Source organism: Elephantulus edwardii, unplaced genomic scaffold (genome assembly GCF_000299155.1).
Source record: "Elephantulus edwardii isolate Elephantulus edwardi_28Jun2011 unplaced genomic scaffold, EleEdw1.0 scaffold00060, whole genome shotgun sequence".
In the NCBI taxonomy this organism is placed as follows: domain Eukaryota; kingdom Metazoa; phylum Chordata; class Mammalia; order Macroscelidea; family Macroscelididae; genus Elephantulus; species Elephantulus edwardii.
In genome coordinates, this window is record NW_006399810.1 from 12276974 (window position 1) to 12292439 (window position 15466).

The 15466-nt window shown below is 41.7% G+C and overlaps 1 protein-coding gene across 1 annotated transcript in view; it reads right to left on the reverse strand.

Annotated features, from left to right (window-relative positions):
• LOC102856993 (receptor-type tyrosine-protein phosphatase N2-like) overlaps nucleotides 1–7525 on the reverse strand; it is a 1387447-nt gene extending 1379922 nt beyond the window's left edge. The window contains exons 1-3 of the mRNA XM_006887690.1: nucleotides 7491–7525; nucleotides 7241–7278; nucleotides 5199–5318 (exon numbers count right to left, since the gene is read on the reverse strand). Of these exons, the coding sequence (XP_006887752.1) occupies nucleotides 5199–5318; nucleotides 7241–7278; nucleotides 7491–7525 (193 nt within the window). The remainder of the gene's footprint in view (nucleotides 1–5198; nucleotides 5319–7240; nucleotides 7279–7490) is intronic.
• Between the last annotated feature and the right edge of the window lie 7941 nt (nucleotides 7526–15466).

Sequence of the window (15466 nt, forward strand, 5' to 3'; positions counted from 1 at the left end):
TATATATATATATTCTGTAATTGAATGCCAAATATTAACATGGTTTCACAAAGAGAAAGGGCATCATGGCCCAATAATGTGGGTTTAATGATGTTACATAAATATATTTTCATTATTGCAGTTTTCAGGATTTTTAATAAGACAATGTATATAGTCAATATTAAAGAAAAAGAATTAGGATCAAAGGGTATTTCTATTTGCAACTTTTTGAGAAAGTGCCACACTGCCTACCATAGGTTGTACCATTTTACACTCCCACCAACAGTGAATAAGGCTTCCAGTTTCTCCACAACCTAGCCAGCATCTGTCGTTTGCTGCTCTGTTGAATTTTGCTATTCTTACTGGGGTGAAATGATATCTCATAGTTGTTTTGATTTGCATCTCTCTTAGAGGTAGGGATTTTGAGCACTTCTTCAGGTGTTTGTTCGCCATCTGAATGTCTTCTTTGGGGAAGTGTCTGTTTATATCCACCCTGTGACCATTTTTCAATTGGGTTGTTTATCTTGTTCTGGTGCTCAAGTATTTTATAAATTCTAGATATAAGTCCCTTATCTGACATGTCATTACCAAATATTTTTTCCCAGTCTTTGGCTTCCCTTTTTACCCTGTTGGAGAAGTTTTTGGATGTGCATAGGTATTTGATTCTTAGAAGGTACTATTCATCTATTTTATCCTCTCCTTGTTGTAGAATTTTCAGGATGCTTGGAAGACTGTTCATGTTGTGGATTAGGACTTGTAGAGTTTTTTCAAGTTTTTATTTAATAAAGTCTATAGTCCTTGATTTTAGGCCTAGGTCCTTGATCCACTTTGAGATGGTTTTTGTGTATGGTGTGAAGTATGGATCTTGCTTGAATTTTCTACAGATACTTTTCCAGTTTTGCCAGCACTTCCACTACTGGGAATATAGCCTAAAGAAATCATAACTGTCACCCAAGCAGATATATGAACACCCATGTTTATTGCTGCTTTGTTTACAACAGCAAAGAGTTGGAAACAACTAAAGTGCCCATCAATAAATAAATGGATAGAGAAACATTATTCACACAATGGAATACTATGCTGCCTTGAAATACAAGGAACTCATGAAGTATACAAAACGGATGACTCTGGAGGACACCATGCTCAGACACAAAAGGAAATATACTGCATAGTGCCACTGTTGTAAAATGGGACTGACATCAGGGTTGGGGGAACTTAACAAAAGAGAGGATAAGTGATGTATACTGCATTGAGACAGATGAGGGAGAGAACTGTTTAAAAGGAATATGTTGTTGTTGTTGTTGTTATGTGCCGTCGAGTTGCTCACGACTCATAGCGACTCTATGTACAACAGCCCTAAACTCCACTCTGTCCTGTGCCAATCACACTGTCTCTGACACACCCATACTGATTATCCCAGTCACTGAATCAATCCACCTCATAAAGGGCCTTCCCTTCCTGCGCTGTCCCTCCACCCTCCCAAGCATGATGTCCTTCTCCAAGGACAGGTCTCTCCTCACAACATGTCCAAAATATGTTAAATGGAGCCTCAGAATCCTTGCCTCCAAGAAGCCACCTGGTTTAACACTTTCCAGGACGAATCTGTTTGTTTTCCTAGCAGCCCATGGTATTCTCAATACTCTTCTCCAGCACCACAGCTCAAAGGCATCAATTCTTCTTCTATCCTCCTTGGTCATTGTCCGACCCTCTGATGCATAACAAGTGATTGTGAAGACCATCGCCTGCATCAGATGCACCTTAGTCTCCAGGGAGACACCATTGCTCTTCAGTACCCTGGAGAGGTCCCTAACAGCAGACTTTCCCACAGTAGTGCGCCTTTTAATTTCCTGGCTGCTGGTGCCAAGACTGTTGACTATGGAGCCAAGCAAACTAAAGCTGTGATTAGGTATTATTTTCATGACAAGAGTCTAGAATAAGAGCGTCATAGTAAAGTGGACTGGAGGGGAGGGTGAATATTGTATAACAATAAATTTTTTTTTTATCTTTAAGGAGAAGGGTAAACTGAGAGGAGGAGTGGGTAGGGAGGAAAATGTGCACCAATGTATGAATGGAAATTCAAAGTCTCTGTAAACTTTCATTAAAATTTAAAAATAAACAAACAAATAAAAAAATACCTAGGAGAAGCATTCCCCCACCCTCAACTCATCTCTTTGGTGATTAAAACTTATCTTTTTGTAAAGGGCTGGCCAGGATTTAAATACTTATTAATTTAAAAAAAAATCATTCTTATATTTTAAAAAAAGAAGAACTAGACTTGCTAGTGTTTCCCAAACTTCTTTGAACACCAATTAGTGGCCACTGAATAAAGAGTGACTCAAGGTGAGCGCATATGTGCCAAAGTAGAACTTCCTTTACAAAGTTATCAAAACCTATATTTTTATAAGTAGATTTCCAGGTCTGTTTTTGAAGATGCCTCTGGATAGATTCAAAACTTAAACCTGTAACCTTCTGGTTAGCAACTGAACATAGTAAGCATTCACATAATCCAGGAATCTCTTATTTAAACATGTAAAATTATTTAACACAGCATGCATAGTGGAATGGACTTGTGGGGGAGGGATTGTATAACAATGAAAGAATTTTACTTTTCAAAGAGAAGAATGAACTGGCGAGGAGGAGTGGGCAGGGAGAAAAGTGCAACAATGAATGAACAGAAATCCAAAATCTCTGTAAATTTTTATTAAAATAATAATAATAAATAATTTTTAAAAATCCCTGGGCATAATTGTCCACTAGCACCATGACACTAGAGTTAATATGAAGGATTTCTATCCAAGGCTGATCACTTCTCATTGTCCCTGACCGCCTGGATTTGGTATCTTGCTCAAAACTGGTTAATCCCCAAGAATGAAACATGGACTTTTCACTGGCCTAAGAGTGTCACACTATCACTTTTTATTATAGCCACTTCATCATGTTTATAAATTGGCCTATGTCAGTCAAGGATCTGAGGATAAAGAAAGAGATAAGGTTATCTAAGAAACAATTTTGTAGTAGTTGTTATTGTTAGGTGCGTCAAGTTGCCTGTGACTCATAAATATATCCACCTCCATTGCCCCAGTTACTGTCAAGTAAAGAATAATAATAATGCTGAGCTAGATGATAACAGTGAGCCCTGATGGCCTCATAACAAGCTACACTGCAATCCCAGAAGCACGAGGTTCAAATCCACCAGCTGTTCCTCTGAAGAAGGTTGAGAAGTCTCCTCCCGTGGGATTAATGACCTCGGAAAACCCACTAGAAGCTTAAATTCATCCATTTCCTTGGCAGAAGGATGGGCAATCTCCTTCCATGTGATTAACAACTTCTGGAAACCCACTGGAGCGCCAGATATGAGTCAGTTCTATCTTTATGGCACACAACAACAGATAATAATAACTTTCCCTCTCACAGGATGGAATACTATGCAGCACTCAGGAGCAATGATCTTGACAAGTACTATATAACAAGGGAGAGGTTAGAAAGCATTATGCTGAGTGAAATAACTCAGGCATATAAGAAAAAAATACTGTATTAAGGCCATTATTGTAAAAATAGAAGGTAACCAGTGAGATCAATGTACACATACAAAGACGGAAAGGGATGGGGCAAAGGGGATGAGGGTGGAGAGGGGGAAATCACGAGGCTGAAAGTTTGGTGGGTGGAGGGAGGGATCGGGATGGAGGGAATGTACAAGAATGAAGCATAATAATGAAAAAACTCTAAAAAATTATCTTTGTAGCACTTCTCTGAAGTAATAGGAATCTCCTGAAACAAAATGATATGACAAAAATTTTAATGTAATAAGGCAGAGACTGATTATTCTCAATGCCCTTGGTTGATCCGCTATTGGATTGGATTAGGTTAGCGCAGTACATCCCTGCCTACCAGTACATGACTACTTCCTATTCCTATCAGGATCTGCCAACACGGCTCATCACAACCAGTAGCATTTTTTTCTCATACTGCTGCTGTCATAGTGGTTAGGTGTCATCCAGTCGCACACAACTCACAGCAACACTATGAACAACAGATTGTAATCTTGCCCTATGATGTACTTTCTCACAATCTCTCTCATGCTCAAGCCCATCACTGCTGACACTGTGTCAAGCCATCTCAGTGAGAGTCTTCCTTTCCTTAGTTAATTCTCCACCTTTAAAGGGTCTCTTTTACCAGGAACTGGTCCCTCTTGACAATATGCTCAAAGTATGTGAGACAAAGTCTCACCAACCTTACCTCTAAGGAATACCTTGGCTGCATTTCTTTGAACATAGATTTGTTTGATCTTTGGACAGCCCAGGGCATATTTGATATTCTTTGGTAACATCACAATTCAAATGGCATTGATTCTTCTTCACAAACTTATTCCTCCTTCTTTTCATTGCCAGCCAGTGGGAGTCAGCTCACAGTTGACCTTCCACTGGATTTCTGAGACTATAAATCACTGGGGAAGGGACTGTACTTTTTTTTTCTCTCTGTCAGAGTGGGTTCAAATCTAGAGATAGTTACCACCTTTTGGTTACCAGTGAAACTCCTAGAGACTACATCACAAGACCTCTCTTTTCTCACCGTTGTTGTTATGTGCCATTGAGTCACTTCTTGGTCTAGGGTTTAAGTTTTATGTGAGGATGATTAGATGTTCTGGGATTCCTGTTTTTCACAATGCTAATGATATTTCATTATGATCCACATAGTCAAATGTCTTTGCATAGTCTATAAAACACAAATAGACATTCTTTTGGTGTTCTCTGCTTTCTACAAGGTTCATCTGGCATCAGCAATGAGATTCCTGTACCATATAGCCTCTTCTAAATCCTGCTTTAACTTCTGGCAGTTCTCTGTCAATGTACTGTTATGACTTCAGCAGTATTTTGCTTGCATGTGATATTGGTGATACTACTGTCTGAAAGTCTCACACTAGACATTACTAAAATAATTGCTGAGCATATACTAGCCAACTAAAAGTCCTACCCCTTGAAAATAAGCCCTGGAGTGACAACCTTTCACAAGCAAAAATCCCTGCTCCCAGGCCGCTTCTTGGCGCCAAGATGCTATCTTATCTAGACTGGACGATTCAAGGCCATTCTAAAGCTTCACTCCCTTGGAGGCTCTGTGTATTTTTAAGAAGAAACAAAGTCATTTTCTGAGCACTTATTTAGCAGGGCCAACCTCTAAATGTTTCCAGCCCAGTGAGTTATCCTGCCTAACTTGCAGGGTACCTGTTCGGGAGAGCTTCCGCAGGGTGGCCCTCAGATGCTGCAGAGCGGCCGGTGACACTTCATACTGGTATATGTCTATCACCGGGACTTGCTGGCATCTTCCAAATACTCCATCTGTTAGAAGAGAAGGAGAGAAGAGAGAGTCACATTCCATTTTACAGAAAAGAAACACACAAGAGATAGAGATAGAGATAGAGATAGAGATAGAGATAGAGATAGAGATAGAGATAGAGATAGATAGGGATAGAGATAGGGATAGGGATAGGGATAGGGATAGGGATAGGGATAGGGATAGGGATAGGGATAGGGATAGGGATAGGGATAGGGGTAGGGGTAGGGGTAGGGGTAGGGTTAGGGGTAGGGGTAGGGGTAGGGGTAGGGGTAGGGATAGGGATAGGGATAGGGACAGAGAGAGAGAGAGAGAGAGAGACGGACAGACAGGCAGACAGAGAGACCCATTCTCACAATGAGGCTTTAGAAGAGAGCTTTTAAAAGTCCTGACAGCTGTTAGGATTTGGCAGCATCAGAAAGTAATGGTTTATTTAAATACAAAACAGTGTATCAAGGAAAACACAAATTTGGAGATGTAAAGGGTTTCTCAACCCAGGGGTGTCTGAGGGTCTGGGTGCTATATTTCCATCCCTGCTCTATGCAGCCCCTGCTCAGCTGTGTGCTATTCCCTTCCCTTGGCCACATTTTCTGATGTGAAGCTCCTCGCTTCTGACAATTTGGTGACCAAAAAAAAAAAGTCAGTAACACTCAGGGCCTGTTTTCCAGATGAAAAACAGAACTCCCAGAAAATATAAATATGAATTTGCCAAAGCCACGAGGATTTGTTGAAATATCTTTAATGCAGGCACTGTGTGCTAGGCGTCAGGAAATGAGGGCTGAATCCGTAATGGCCAGCGAAGGCTTGTTTCAAGGGGTGCTTTCTAATGAATGCACTAAAAGAGAGCTGCTCACAGAACAATGAGATATTAATGGGGGCTAATTTATTTAGCTCGATTCCATTTGTCTAAAATGACAGACTCTTCTCATCAACATCCTTTCAAACCACACCTTCTAATTAATTTAGGCTCTAATTAGTCTTTATTTGGCGAATTGTTCATTTTGAGACAAGCTTCCTGTAGGGGGTTCAAACATTCAAATTACCTTCTTTTGCTCACACAAAAGATTAATTCAGTGGCCAGCGCTTTGCACACAGGGCGGCCATCTGCAGTTTGAGGCCTTTGGTGGAAGGCTAGAAAATGGTTTCTTTTATTGTTCATAACAGTTTCAGTGCATACAGTATCGCCAAAGAAAGCCATTCAAATGCAACAAGTTTAATTAGCAGAAACACATTTTGCCTAGAGCCCGGCTGACTCGGTAATTGCGGGTCTGATATTACATATATGCTGAAGGCGGAGGGCACCATCTGATTAGCAGAGAGCAATCTTAGGCATTGCGAGCATCTCGTGGATTTCTATGGGGCTTTGCAAAGCCCAAAGAATATAGGAAGACAACTTGGCCAGCTGCTCCGAGCAGGCAGACAATAGGCATCGAGAAGACAAACCTTCGGCGCCTTTTCCCTCTGTGTGGGCTCTCCACACCACCCCGTCTGTCTAAGTGCCATGCTGATATTAATGCAACTGTTCAATAAACCCAGGGTGCTTCCCAGTGACAGTGCTTTTACAGGATGGAGTGTCCTCTCCACTGCCATCACCCAGCATGACGAACCGTCTGTTCAACAGGAACACAGACAGAATAAATGTCTAATGTGGAAAGATTCAGTGAAAATGGGGTTTGTGTTGGGTTGGTGGTAGGGTAGGGGTGGGGTGAGGCAGAAGGAGAGAGACAGTGGACAGAGGAGAAAAAGAAGACGCCTTAAAAGAAAATGAATACTTTATTTTACCATTCATAGGTAAATCTCTTAAAAAAGGAAACATGTTATCATTTGCCATAGAGTCAGAACTGACTTATAGCTGGCCCTCCAGTGAGGTTTCAAATGCTGTGAGTCATTCAAGAGGAGACTGCTCATCTTGTCTCACTGCTGGAAAGTCAGGCACAGCTCTCAGTTGCTCCTCTAAGGGGGTTTCTGAGGCTGTAAATTGCACAGGGAGAGATTATCCATCTTTTTTTGTTTTGGTTTGGGGGGGGTTACTAATTTTACTGAAACTTTGGATTTCCATTCACTCATTTTTGCATCTTTTTGTCTTCAGAAGGACTAGTGGGTGCAAACCAGCAGAGAGCATGACCTTTGGGTAAGCAGCCTGCCTCCTTACAGACTAGCCTAGCAGAGCTCCTTCTGTCCACCTGACGCAGCCTGGGTTTATGCAGACTCTACTCATCTGCAACTCAGAAATGAAATGACAGTAAATATGAGAAACTATCCCTCAGGTAACTGCAGTTCTTAAGATCTCACCAACTGGTTGACAACCACCTTCCCAAGGAAATCCTCCAAATCAGTCTATTTTAACTTAAAAAGAAAAGAAAGACAAGATCAAATACCCTTCCTGTCTCTTTGGGAACTTTCAAAGTAAATGCTTTTTTAATGCTATAATTTTTATAATTTGGTTTGCTATATATGTTGTATATACAACATTGCAAATATATTCCCACGTTAATTATTAGATTTTATTGAAAACTCTTGTTTAATATATCTATACATTCAGATATATACATATCTTTATATTCAGAATAGATAGATGATAGATAGATAGATAGATAGATACTTTCCATTTTAAATTCATTTTAGCTAATAATATTTTCATGATTTGAAAGTTGAAAGTAAGACTAATCATTGATTCTCTTTGCATCTGTACTCTATCCTAGCTGATTAGACAGAGATATTTTCCCCAATGCATTTTTCAACAATGGAGTTCATTTACATCACTATACTTCCAGAATACCACAATATGAGTGTCCTTTAGATAGACAGATTGACAGACAGATAATTTATGAGGATTTTTTCTACCTAGGGAGCTCTAGTGGCCTAGTGATCAGGGAATCGCACTGCCAACCCAAAAGAAGGCAGATCAAATCCACCAGCAACTTTGAAGAAGAATGATGGGCAGTCTCCTCCTGTGTGAGTTACAGCCTTTTCTGAAGACCCACAGGAGGGTCATCGATTGGTTGGTTCTGACTTGATGGTACATAACAACATACCAAAAGTGTTTCTAAGAAAATAATAAGCATTAGGAAGGAATAAAGGCTATCAAAGTTGCTGGAGTTGGCAGGAAAAGAACTGAAGTTGTCAGAAATCTGGTGAAAGAAGACTCGTTGTCTCTGCAGGCCTAGACTCTAAAACCATCCCCGGAAGCAGTATTTGGCCCACTGGCTGTCTAGTCACACCCCAGATTACCCAGAATCCTTAGGACCACAGTCTGCACGGATCTTTGATTCTTGTCCATGGGCTCACTCTGTTTGCCTCAGGATTTTTGGAAAACTGACTGGCAGGAATCCCTTTCACATTTAATCATTCAGTGCCTCTCTGTAAACTCTTGTCTGTTTTTATTTTTGTTTTAGTTTTTCTACGTCCATGGGCCTGCATATCATCAAAATATTCTCTTCATCTGAAGCTAGAATAAGCTCTGCAGCTCAACAATCCTGGGTGTATGTGGTATCTGCTTAATGAATTCAAAATATATTGCAATAGAAAGCATTCGAGGCAAGATTCCTTAAAGTTTCAGTGTCTGTTTATCAGGCTCGCAGACCCTAAGGGTCACCTCTTCTTCAAGAATTGGTAGCATGTAACTGGCTTTAGTTCTGAATTTGATAATTGGAAGTTGTGTTAAAAATGGGTGCATCACATATAACGTTGATTGCCAATGAGTTAACCTTGGCTCATGGTGATGTTGTATAGAACAGAACAAAACACTGCCCAGTCTTGGGCCACTCCAAAATCCTCCTGAGGTTTAAGTCCACTGTCACAATCACTACGTCAATCTGCCTTACAGAGGGCCCTCCTTCACCTTCCATCTCACCAGCTCCTACATTCTGATCCAGCAAGCTGAAGTCTCAACATCATCACTCTTAAAAAGTATACTGATTGTATTTCTTCTAAGAAATACAGATAACAATAGCAATATATATACGTTGTTACGTGCCGTCAAGTCGTTTGTGACTCATAGTGACCCTATGTACAACAGCCCTAAACCCTGCTCTATCCTGTGCCAATCGCACTGCCTCTGACAAATCCATCCCGATTACCCCAGTCACTGAATCAATCCATCTCATAGAGGGTCTTCCCCTCTTGCACCGTCCCTCCACCCTCCCAAGCATGATGTCCCTCTCCAAGGACCTGTCCCTCCTTGCAACATGCCCAAAGTATGTCAGACGAAGCCCCAGAATCCTTGCCACCAAGGGGTTGCTTGGTTTAATCCTCTCCAGGGTGAATCTGTTTGTTTTCTTGGCAGTCCATGGTACATTCAATACTCTTCTGCAGCACCACAGCTCAAAGGCATCAATTCTCCTTCTGTCCTCCCTAGTCATTGTCCAACTCTCTGATGCATAACAAGTGATTGCAAAGACCATGGCCTGTATCAGGCGGACCTTAGTCTCCAGAGAGACACTGTTGCTCTTGAGTACTTTAGAGAGGTCCCTAACAGCAGATTTTCCCATCGCAATATGTTTTTTGATTTCCTGACTGCTGGTGCCAAGACTGTTGACCGTGGAGCAGAGCAAACTGAAGCTGTGAACAATCTCAATCTCTTCGCCATCCATCCTGATGCTACCAACTGGTCCAGTGGTGAGAATTGTTGTCTTCTTGACATTGAGCCTCAGTCCATACTGAAGGCTGCAGTCCTTGACCCTCTGCAACAAGTGCATGAGGTCCTCCTCAGTTTCAGCAAGCAGGCTTGTGTCATCCGCATAACGCAGATTGTTAATAGATCTTCCACCAATCTTGATGCCACAATTCACCTCATAGAGCCCAGCCTCCCGGATAATCTGCTCTGCATACAGGTTGAAAAGGTATGGAGACTGGATGCATCCCTGGAGTACACCCTTCCCAATTTTGAACCATGTAGTGTTACCCTGCTCTGTTCTGACAACTGCCTCTTGGTCCAAGCATAGGTTTCGCATTAGCACAATTGAATGTTCTGAGATTCCCATTCTTCTCAGAGTCAGCCACAGTTTGTTATGATCCACACAGTCAAACGCCATATTTTGAATGTATAGTTATATATTTTATATATTTTTTATATGAAAATACACTACACAGTGACTCCAATGATAGCCTCAAGGTTAGCAGAGCTTCATTCTGATATAAATGAGGTCACTGTGCATTGACATTGACTCAAAGGCCTCTAACAATATATATAATATATATTAGTCTGTGTTCAATTATATATTGTGATATAAGGAACGCTGGTGGTACGCAGCTGCGCTACAATCCTAAAGGCACATGGTTTGAATTTACCAGCTGCTCAGCAGAAGGCAGGACAATCTCCTCCTGTGCAATTAACTGCCTCTGAAAACCTCCTGGAGGGTAAGCTATGGGTCAGTTCTAACCCTATGATACTTAACAATAACTATATTTTTAAAGTTTTTACTGGTTGGCATATAATCATTCATGTGCATTGTGTTTTGTACATGTATTTTATGTTTTATACAATCATCCGTATATGTTGTGTTTCATTCACATACCTTGTGTTTTATACACATGCTTGTACATTATCCTTTCTATAATTAATTACTATGCTCTATGGTGATATGCAGAGGCTGAGAGCAGTTAAAGGGCTTAGCCTTCAAGCAGATCAGCTTTAAACTCAGTCTTTGCTGGGCAGTGGCTTACTTGGATTTCCATTTCTAAGAGGATATCCTTGGAAATTGTATGAAAATAAAGAGTAGATGTGAAATGACCCACCCATCCAAGAAGAGTAGTAGAATGGGGAGGTGAGAGATACATAATTTGGGGAATTATTTCAGGAGCAGGAAACTCTATGGCCTGTAATGAGTTGTACTGCTAATACAAAAGCAGTTAGAATCCACCCACAAGAGAAAGATAGGCAGTCTCCTCCCTTTAGGATTTAAAGTCTTGGAAACTGGGCAGAGAGTCAGTATGAGTCAGGATTGACTTAACAGCAATTAGTGAGTGAGTGATCTCAGAGGCAGAGCTGACTGGACAAGGATATCCCCAGCCCCAACGAGGCAGGGTGCTAAGTCCTCCATTTCCAAAACTGTGAGGTTAACGGCCTATGGATATTCTAGGACATGGCCCATAGAGTTGTGATTTTTTTTTCCCCAAAGCACTCATGAGTCTCTTTTGTCTTGGAGTAAGTGCAAGCAGGATATTATCTCATATACTTTGAAAATGTTAGAAGGGGCCAGTCCTTGGAAAAAGACAGCATGCTGGGAAATGTAAGGACAGAGGAAGAGGAAGGCACTCATTAAAATGCACTAACAGTGGTTTGTTAACAATAGACTTGAGTGTGTCAGAGATGATAAGGAAGGCACAGGAGGGCTCAAAGTTCTGTTTTTCGTGAGTCATAATCATACAATGGCATCTAATAACCACCATGAGTCTTTGCTCAGTCCTTGGCTTAGAGCAATGGTGAGGAGAGGGATACCAGGCGTAGCAGTGGTCTATTGCTAGGACTCCATCCCCGAGTGCAATGAATCACCCCAAGAAAGGGTGGCTTCCTTTGCGAGGTCACCCTCAAGACCACTATAGACAATGACAAATTTGCCAACACATCTGGCAAACTTGGTTGAATTTTTGTGTTTTCCTCAAGTCCACAATATTCTTGAAAGACATTCTGCCCCGTTCCACCCTCGCTCTCTTAAATGCTGTAGAACAGAAGACAGTCTCCTTCTTGCCTCTGAAAACAAAAGAGTGGGCCCTTTGAAAGGTAGAGAGAGGAAGTTGAGTTTCTGAGAGCCTAGGTCATTATCTCCTGATGTTATCCCTGAGTTCAGTATAATCGTCAGGAAAGGATTTCTTCAGGAACCATTTTAAAGAGCAGCGTTTTAGAGACCTTGTTATTAAGCCAAATCTAGATCTGAGTGGTTAGTTTCCTCCAATGGAAAAGGAAAATATTTATTTTATTTTTACTGGATTTTGGGAGAGTATGGGGGATGGGAATATTTGATTCACTTGTTTGTTTCTAAACAGAGCTCCTTAAAGCAGTGTTCCCACAGGCGAAAGCCGAGTTTCTTCTTAAGTATCACTGTCATCTAAGCACACCGATGCGGGCTTGTCTTTGTCTCAGGTCAGTCTGGTCCCTCCTCCTGGATCAGCACATAAGATCCATTTCCCTTCTGACTCTGGGGAGCTTGCACATATCCCTACAATTTGCATCACAGACACACATCCACACCCCTCAACCCCCACATGCATCTGGACACACAACCTTCAGATCCCCAAGACTGCCAGACCTTCTGCTTCTCTCACCACTTGACTTCTCTCTCCCTTTGAAGGCAGGACTCAGGCCCCTTTCTGTTTCACACAGCATCCAATATAATGCCCTGTCCCCAGTGTGGCTTAAATCATTCAGACTGCTAAATGGTATTTCTTCATATACCTAAAAAATGCCTGGAGATGTCCATCGAAATGTATGAAATAATTTGCTTTGTTGGAATGAAGATGTTTTCCACTTGCCTAGGTGAAAAGAAGAATGACCAAGATGCCTGGAGACTCAGCTGAAGGTAGCTGGTGGTTATTTCAGTGAGGAATTCATCTGGGTGTGTTCTTGGGCATCACTGCCCCCCTACCTGTTCCCTGTGCTCCACCTGCGTTCAGGACACTGTCCTCAGAGCTCCACTCCCAGCCTCCCACACAGATGATGAGGAGCTCTCATAGTTGCCTCTTCTCTGAGAAAGAAGAGAAGAGGACTCCTGTCCAGAGATGCCTCCCTGAGGGCTCCCTCTAAGGGAATGTCTCATGTTCACAGATACAGCATCTATACTTTTTACCTATTGTGGCTTCCAGGTGACTGCTAAGGTGCAAAGAATGACACAGAATCATTCTTTGATTCAAGTCAGACCACCAAAAAACTGTGACTCATAGCGACCCTATGTACAACAGCCCTAAATCCTGCTCTGTCCTGTGCCAACCTCACTGTCTCTGACACACCCACCCAGATTACCCCAGTCACGGAATCAATCCACCTCATAGAGGGTCTTCTTCTCCTGCGCTGTCCCTTCACCTTACCAAGCATGATGTCCCTCTCCAAGGACTGGTCCCTCCTTGCAACATGTTCAAAGTATGTCAGGCGAAGCTTCATAATCCTTGCCTCCAAAGAGTAGCCTAGTTTAACCCTCTGTAGGACAAATCTGTTTGTTCTTCTAGTAGTCCATGACACATTCAATACTCTTCTCCAACACCACAACACAAAGGCTTCAATTATCTTTCTATCCTCCATAGTCATTGTCCAGTTCTCTGATGCATAGCAAGTGATTGCAAAGACCATTGCCTGTATCAGGAGCACCTTAGTCTGAAGAGTGACACCATTGCTCTTCAGTACTTTGAAGAAGTCCCTAACAGCAGACTTTTGCATCAGAAAAAAAAAACCAATATCCTTTGGAACCTACAACTATGTGTGCTGAGACCTGTTACACATTCTATTACCCAATATCTTTACCATGATGATCCACTGAAAAATAACTCCCACAACCTCACACCAGGAATATAAATCCTCAAACTAAATCATGTTGCCTTCTTCACACTGGCATCGGGGAAGCTCATATGAATTCACTCATCATGATTAATTGTTCAGGTTCTTAGGACATATATGCCAGTGAACTAATGTTTCTCTTTGCATCCGTACTATTTTAGTTCTCTTTTCTCCTTCATCGAATATCCCTAATTTTCACTTTTCCCACAGCCCCTTGGCATTATCTCTTTTGGGGAACAGATAATGTAACTCGAGGAATTAATAAAATAATCACCTGATATAGCATTACAAAGTAGGGTTATCAACTTAGAACACTGATTAAAAAGTATTGCCGTGTACATAACTGTTCAATAACGTATGCAAACACAAATATCTTACGTCTGTACATAATCTGAATATGTACCTTTATTATTACCATCATTCCCTGAAAACAGGGAACAGAGTGACTTTTCAGCCAAAAAAGAGATGGGTTTAAAAGGTGTCACAATGACAGAGTCTTTGCAAATGAGGGTATATAAGTGTGTGCACTAAAATAAATAGATCATCCAAGTTTACAGAATTCCTTGCAGGAGTAAGAACAAGAGAGCAGCATTCACCAGCACTGGGGCAGGGAACGAACCTTGCTTCTTTCTATACTCACAGAAACAACAGGCCTGTGGCATGCACTCAGGTTTACAAAATACTGTCCAGGGTTAATAACCCCTGCACCCACTCACCTTGTGAAAACCGCCAGACAAAAGGGGGTACATGAGCCTGGTGTAAAGCAGCTCCCTAGGAACACGCATGGGAAACTTGTTAAGTAATAAAAGATCTGACAACAGGGCTTCCTGGGGAACACTTGAAAATTTAACCCAGCCCTTTGAATCAGCAACTCCTGGTAAGGTTCAGAGCCCGCGCTTTTCAGGAGAAAGCCAGTTCTCAAGCATGGGAACCGGTACACTGTGCCGACTGCATGTTAAGCGTTCATCAGCCCATGGAAGGTAGCTGGTTACTAGGAGGCAAATGCACCATATTCTGTTTTTTCACAACGGGTTCATCATTACTCTTCTCTGAATTCAAACTTGATGGCGCTGAGAGCACAGCCTGTCCCCTGTAAGGAGTAAGCGACAACAGTGACCCCTGGTGGCTATTTGGCATCATGGCCTGATTTCTTTTTTTCTTTTCTTTTTTTTTTTCTTTTTTTTTCTGAGACCAGAGAGGTAAGGAGCTCTATGTTCTGGCTCATGACTGAGTTCTAAAACATCGAGGATAGTTGAAATTCTATCGTTAACTGCGTAAACGATGTTCACATGAGCAGTTGAACTAGCATATTGGCATTTGAAGGGAGCTCTGGTGGCCTAGTCGGTAAGGAGCTCGGCTGCAACCCGAATCTACCAGCTGCTCCTTGGGAGAAAGGCGACTTGCTCCTGTGATATTTGCAGCCTCTGATGACTTGCTCAAGAGTCAGCTATGGGTCAGGTCAGATTCAACACTTTACAGTCACTTAACAAACAACATGATATCAGAGCTAAAAGGTAGTTTGGCTGTATTCTCAGTTAAGCAGACTAGCAAAAGCCAAACGCACATAAACAAAGAGAATCAAAGTGGAAGTCCTTCCCAGATTGTCCTCGTCAATGCTGTTCAATGTGGTTTGTGAGTCTACACAAATGAGGTGGGTCCGCAGGCACCACCGAG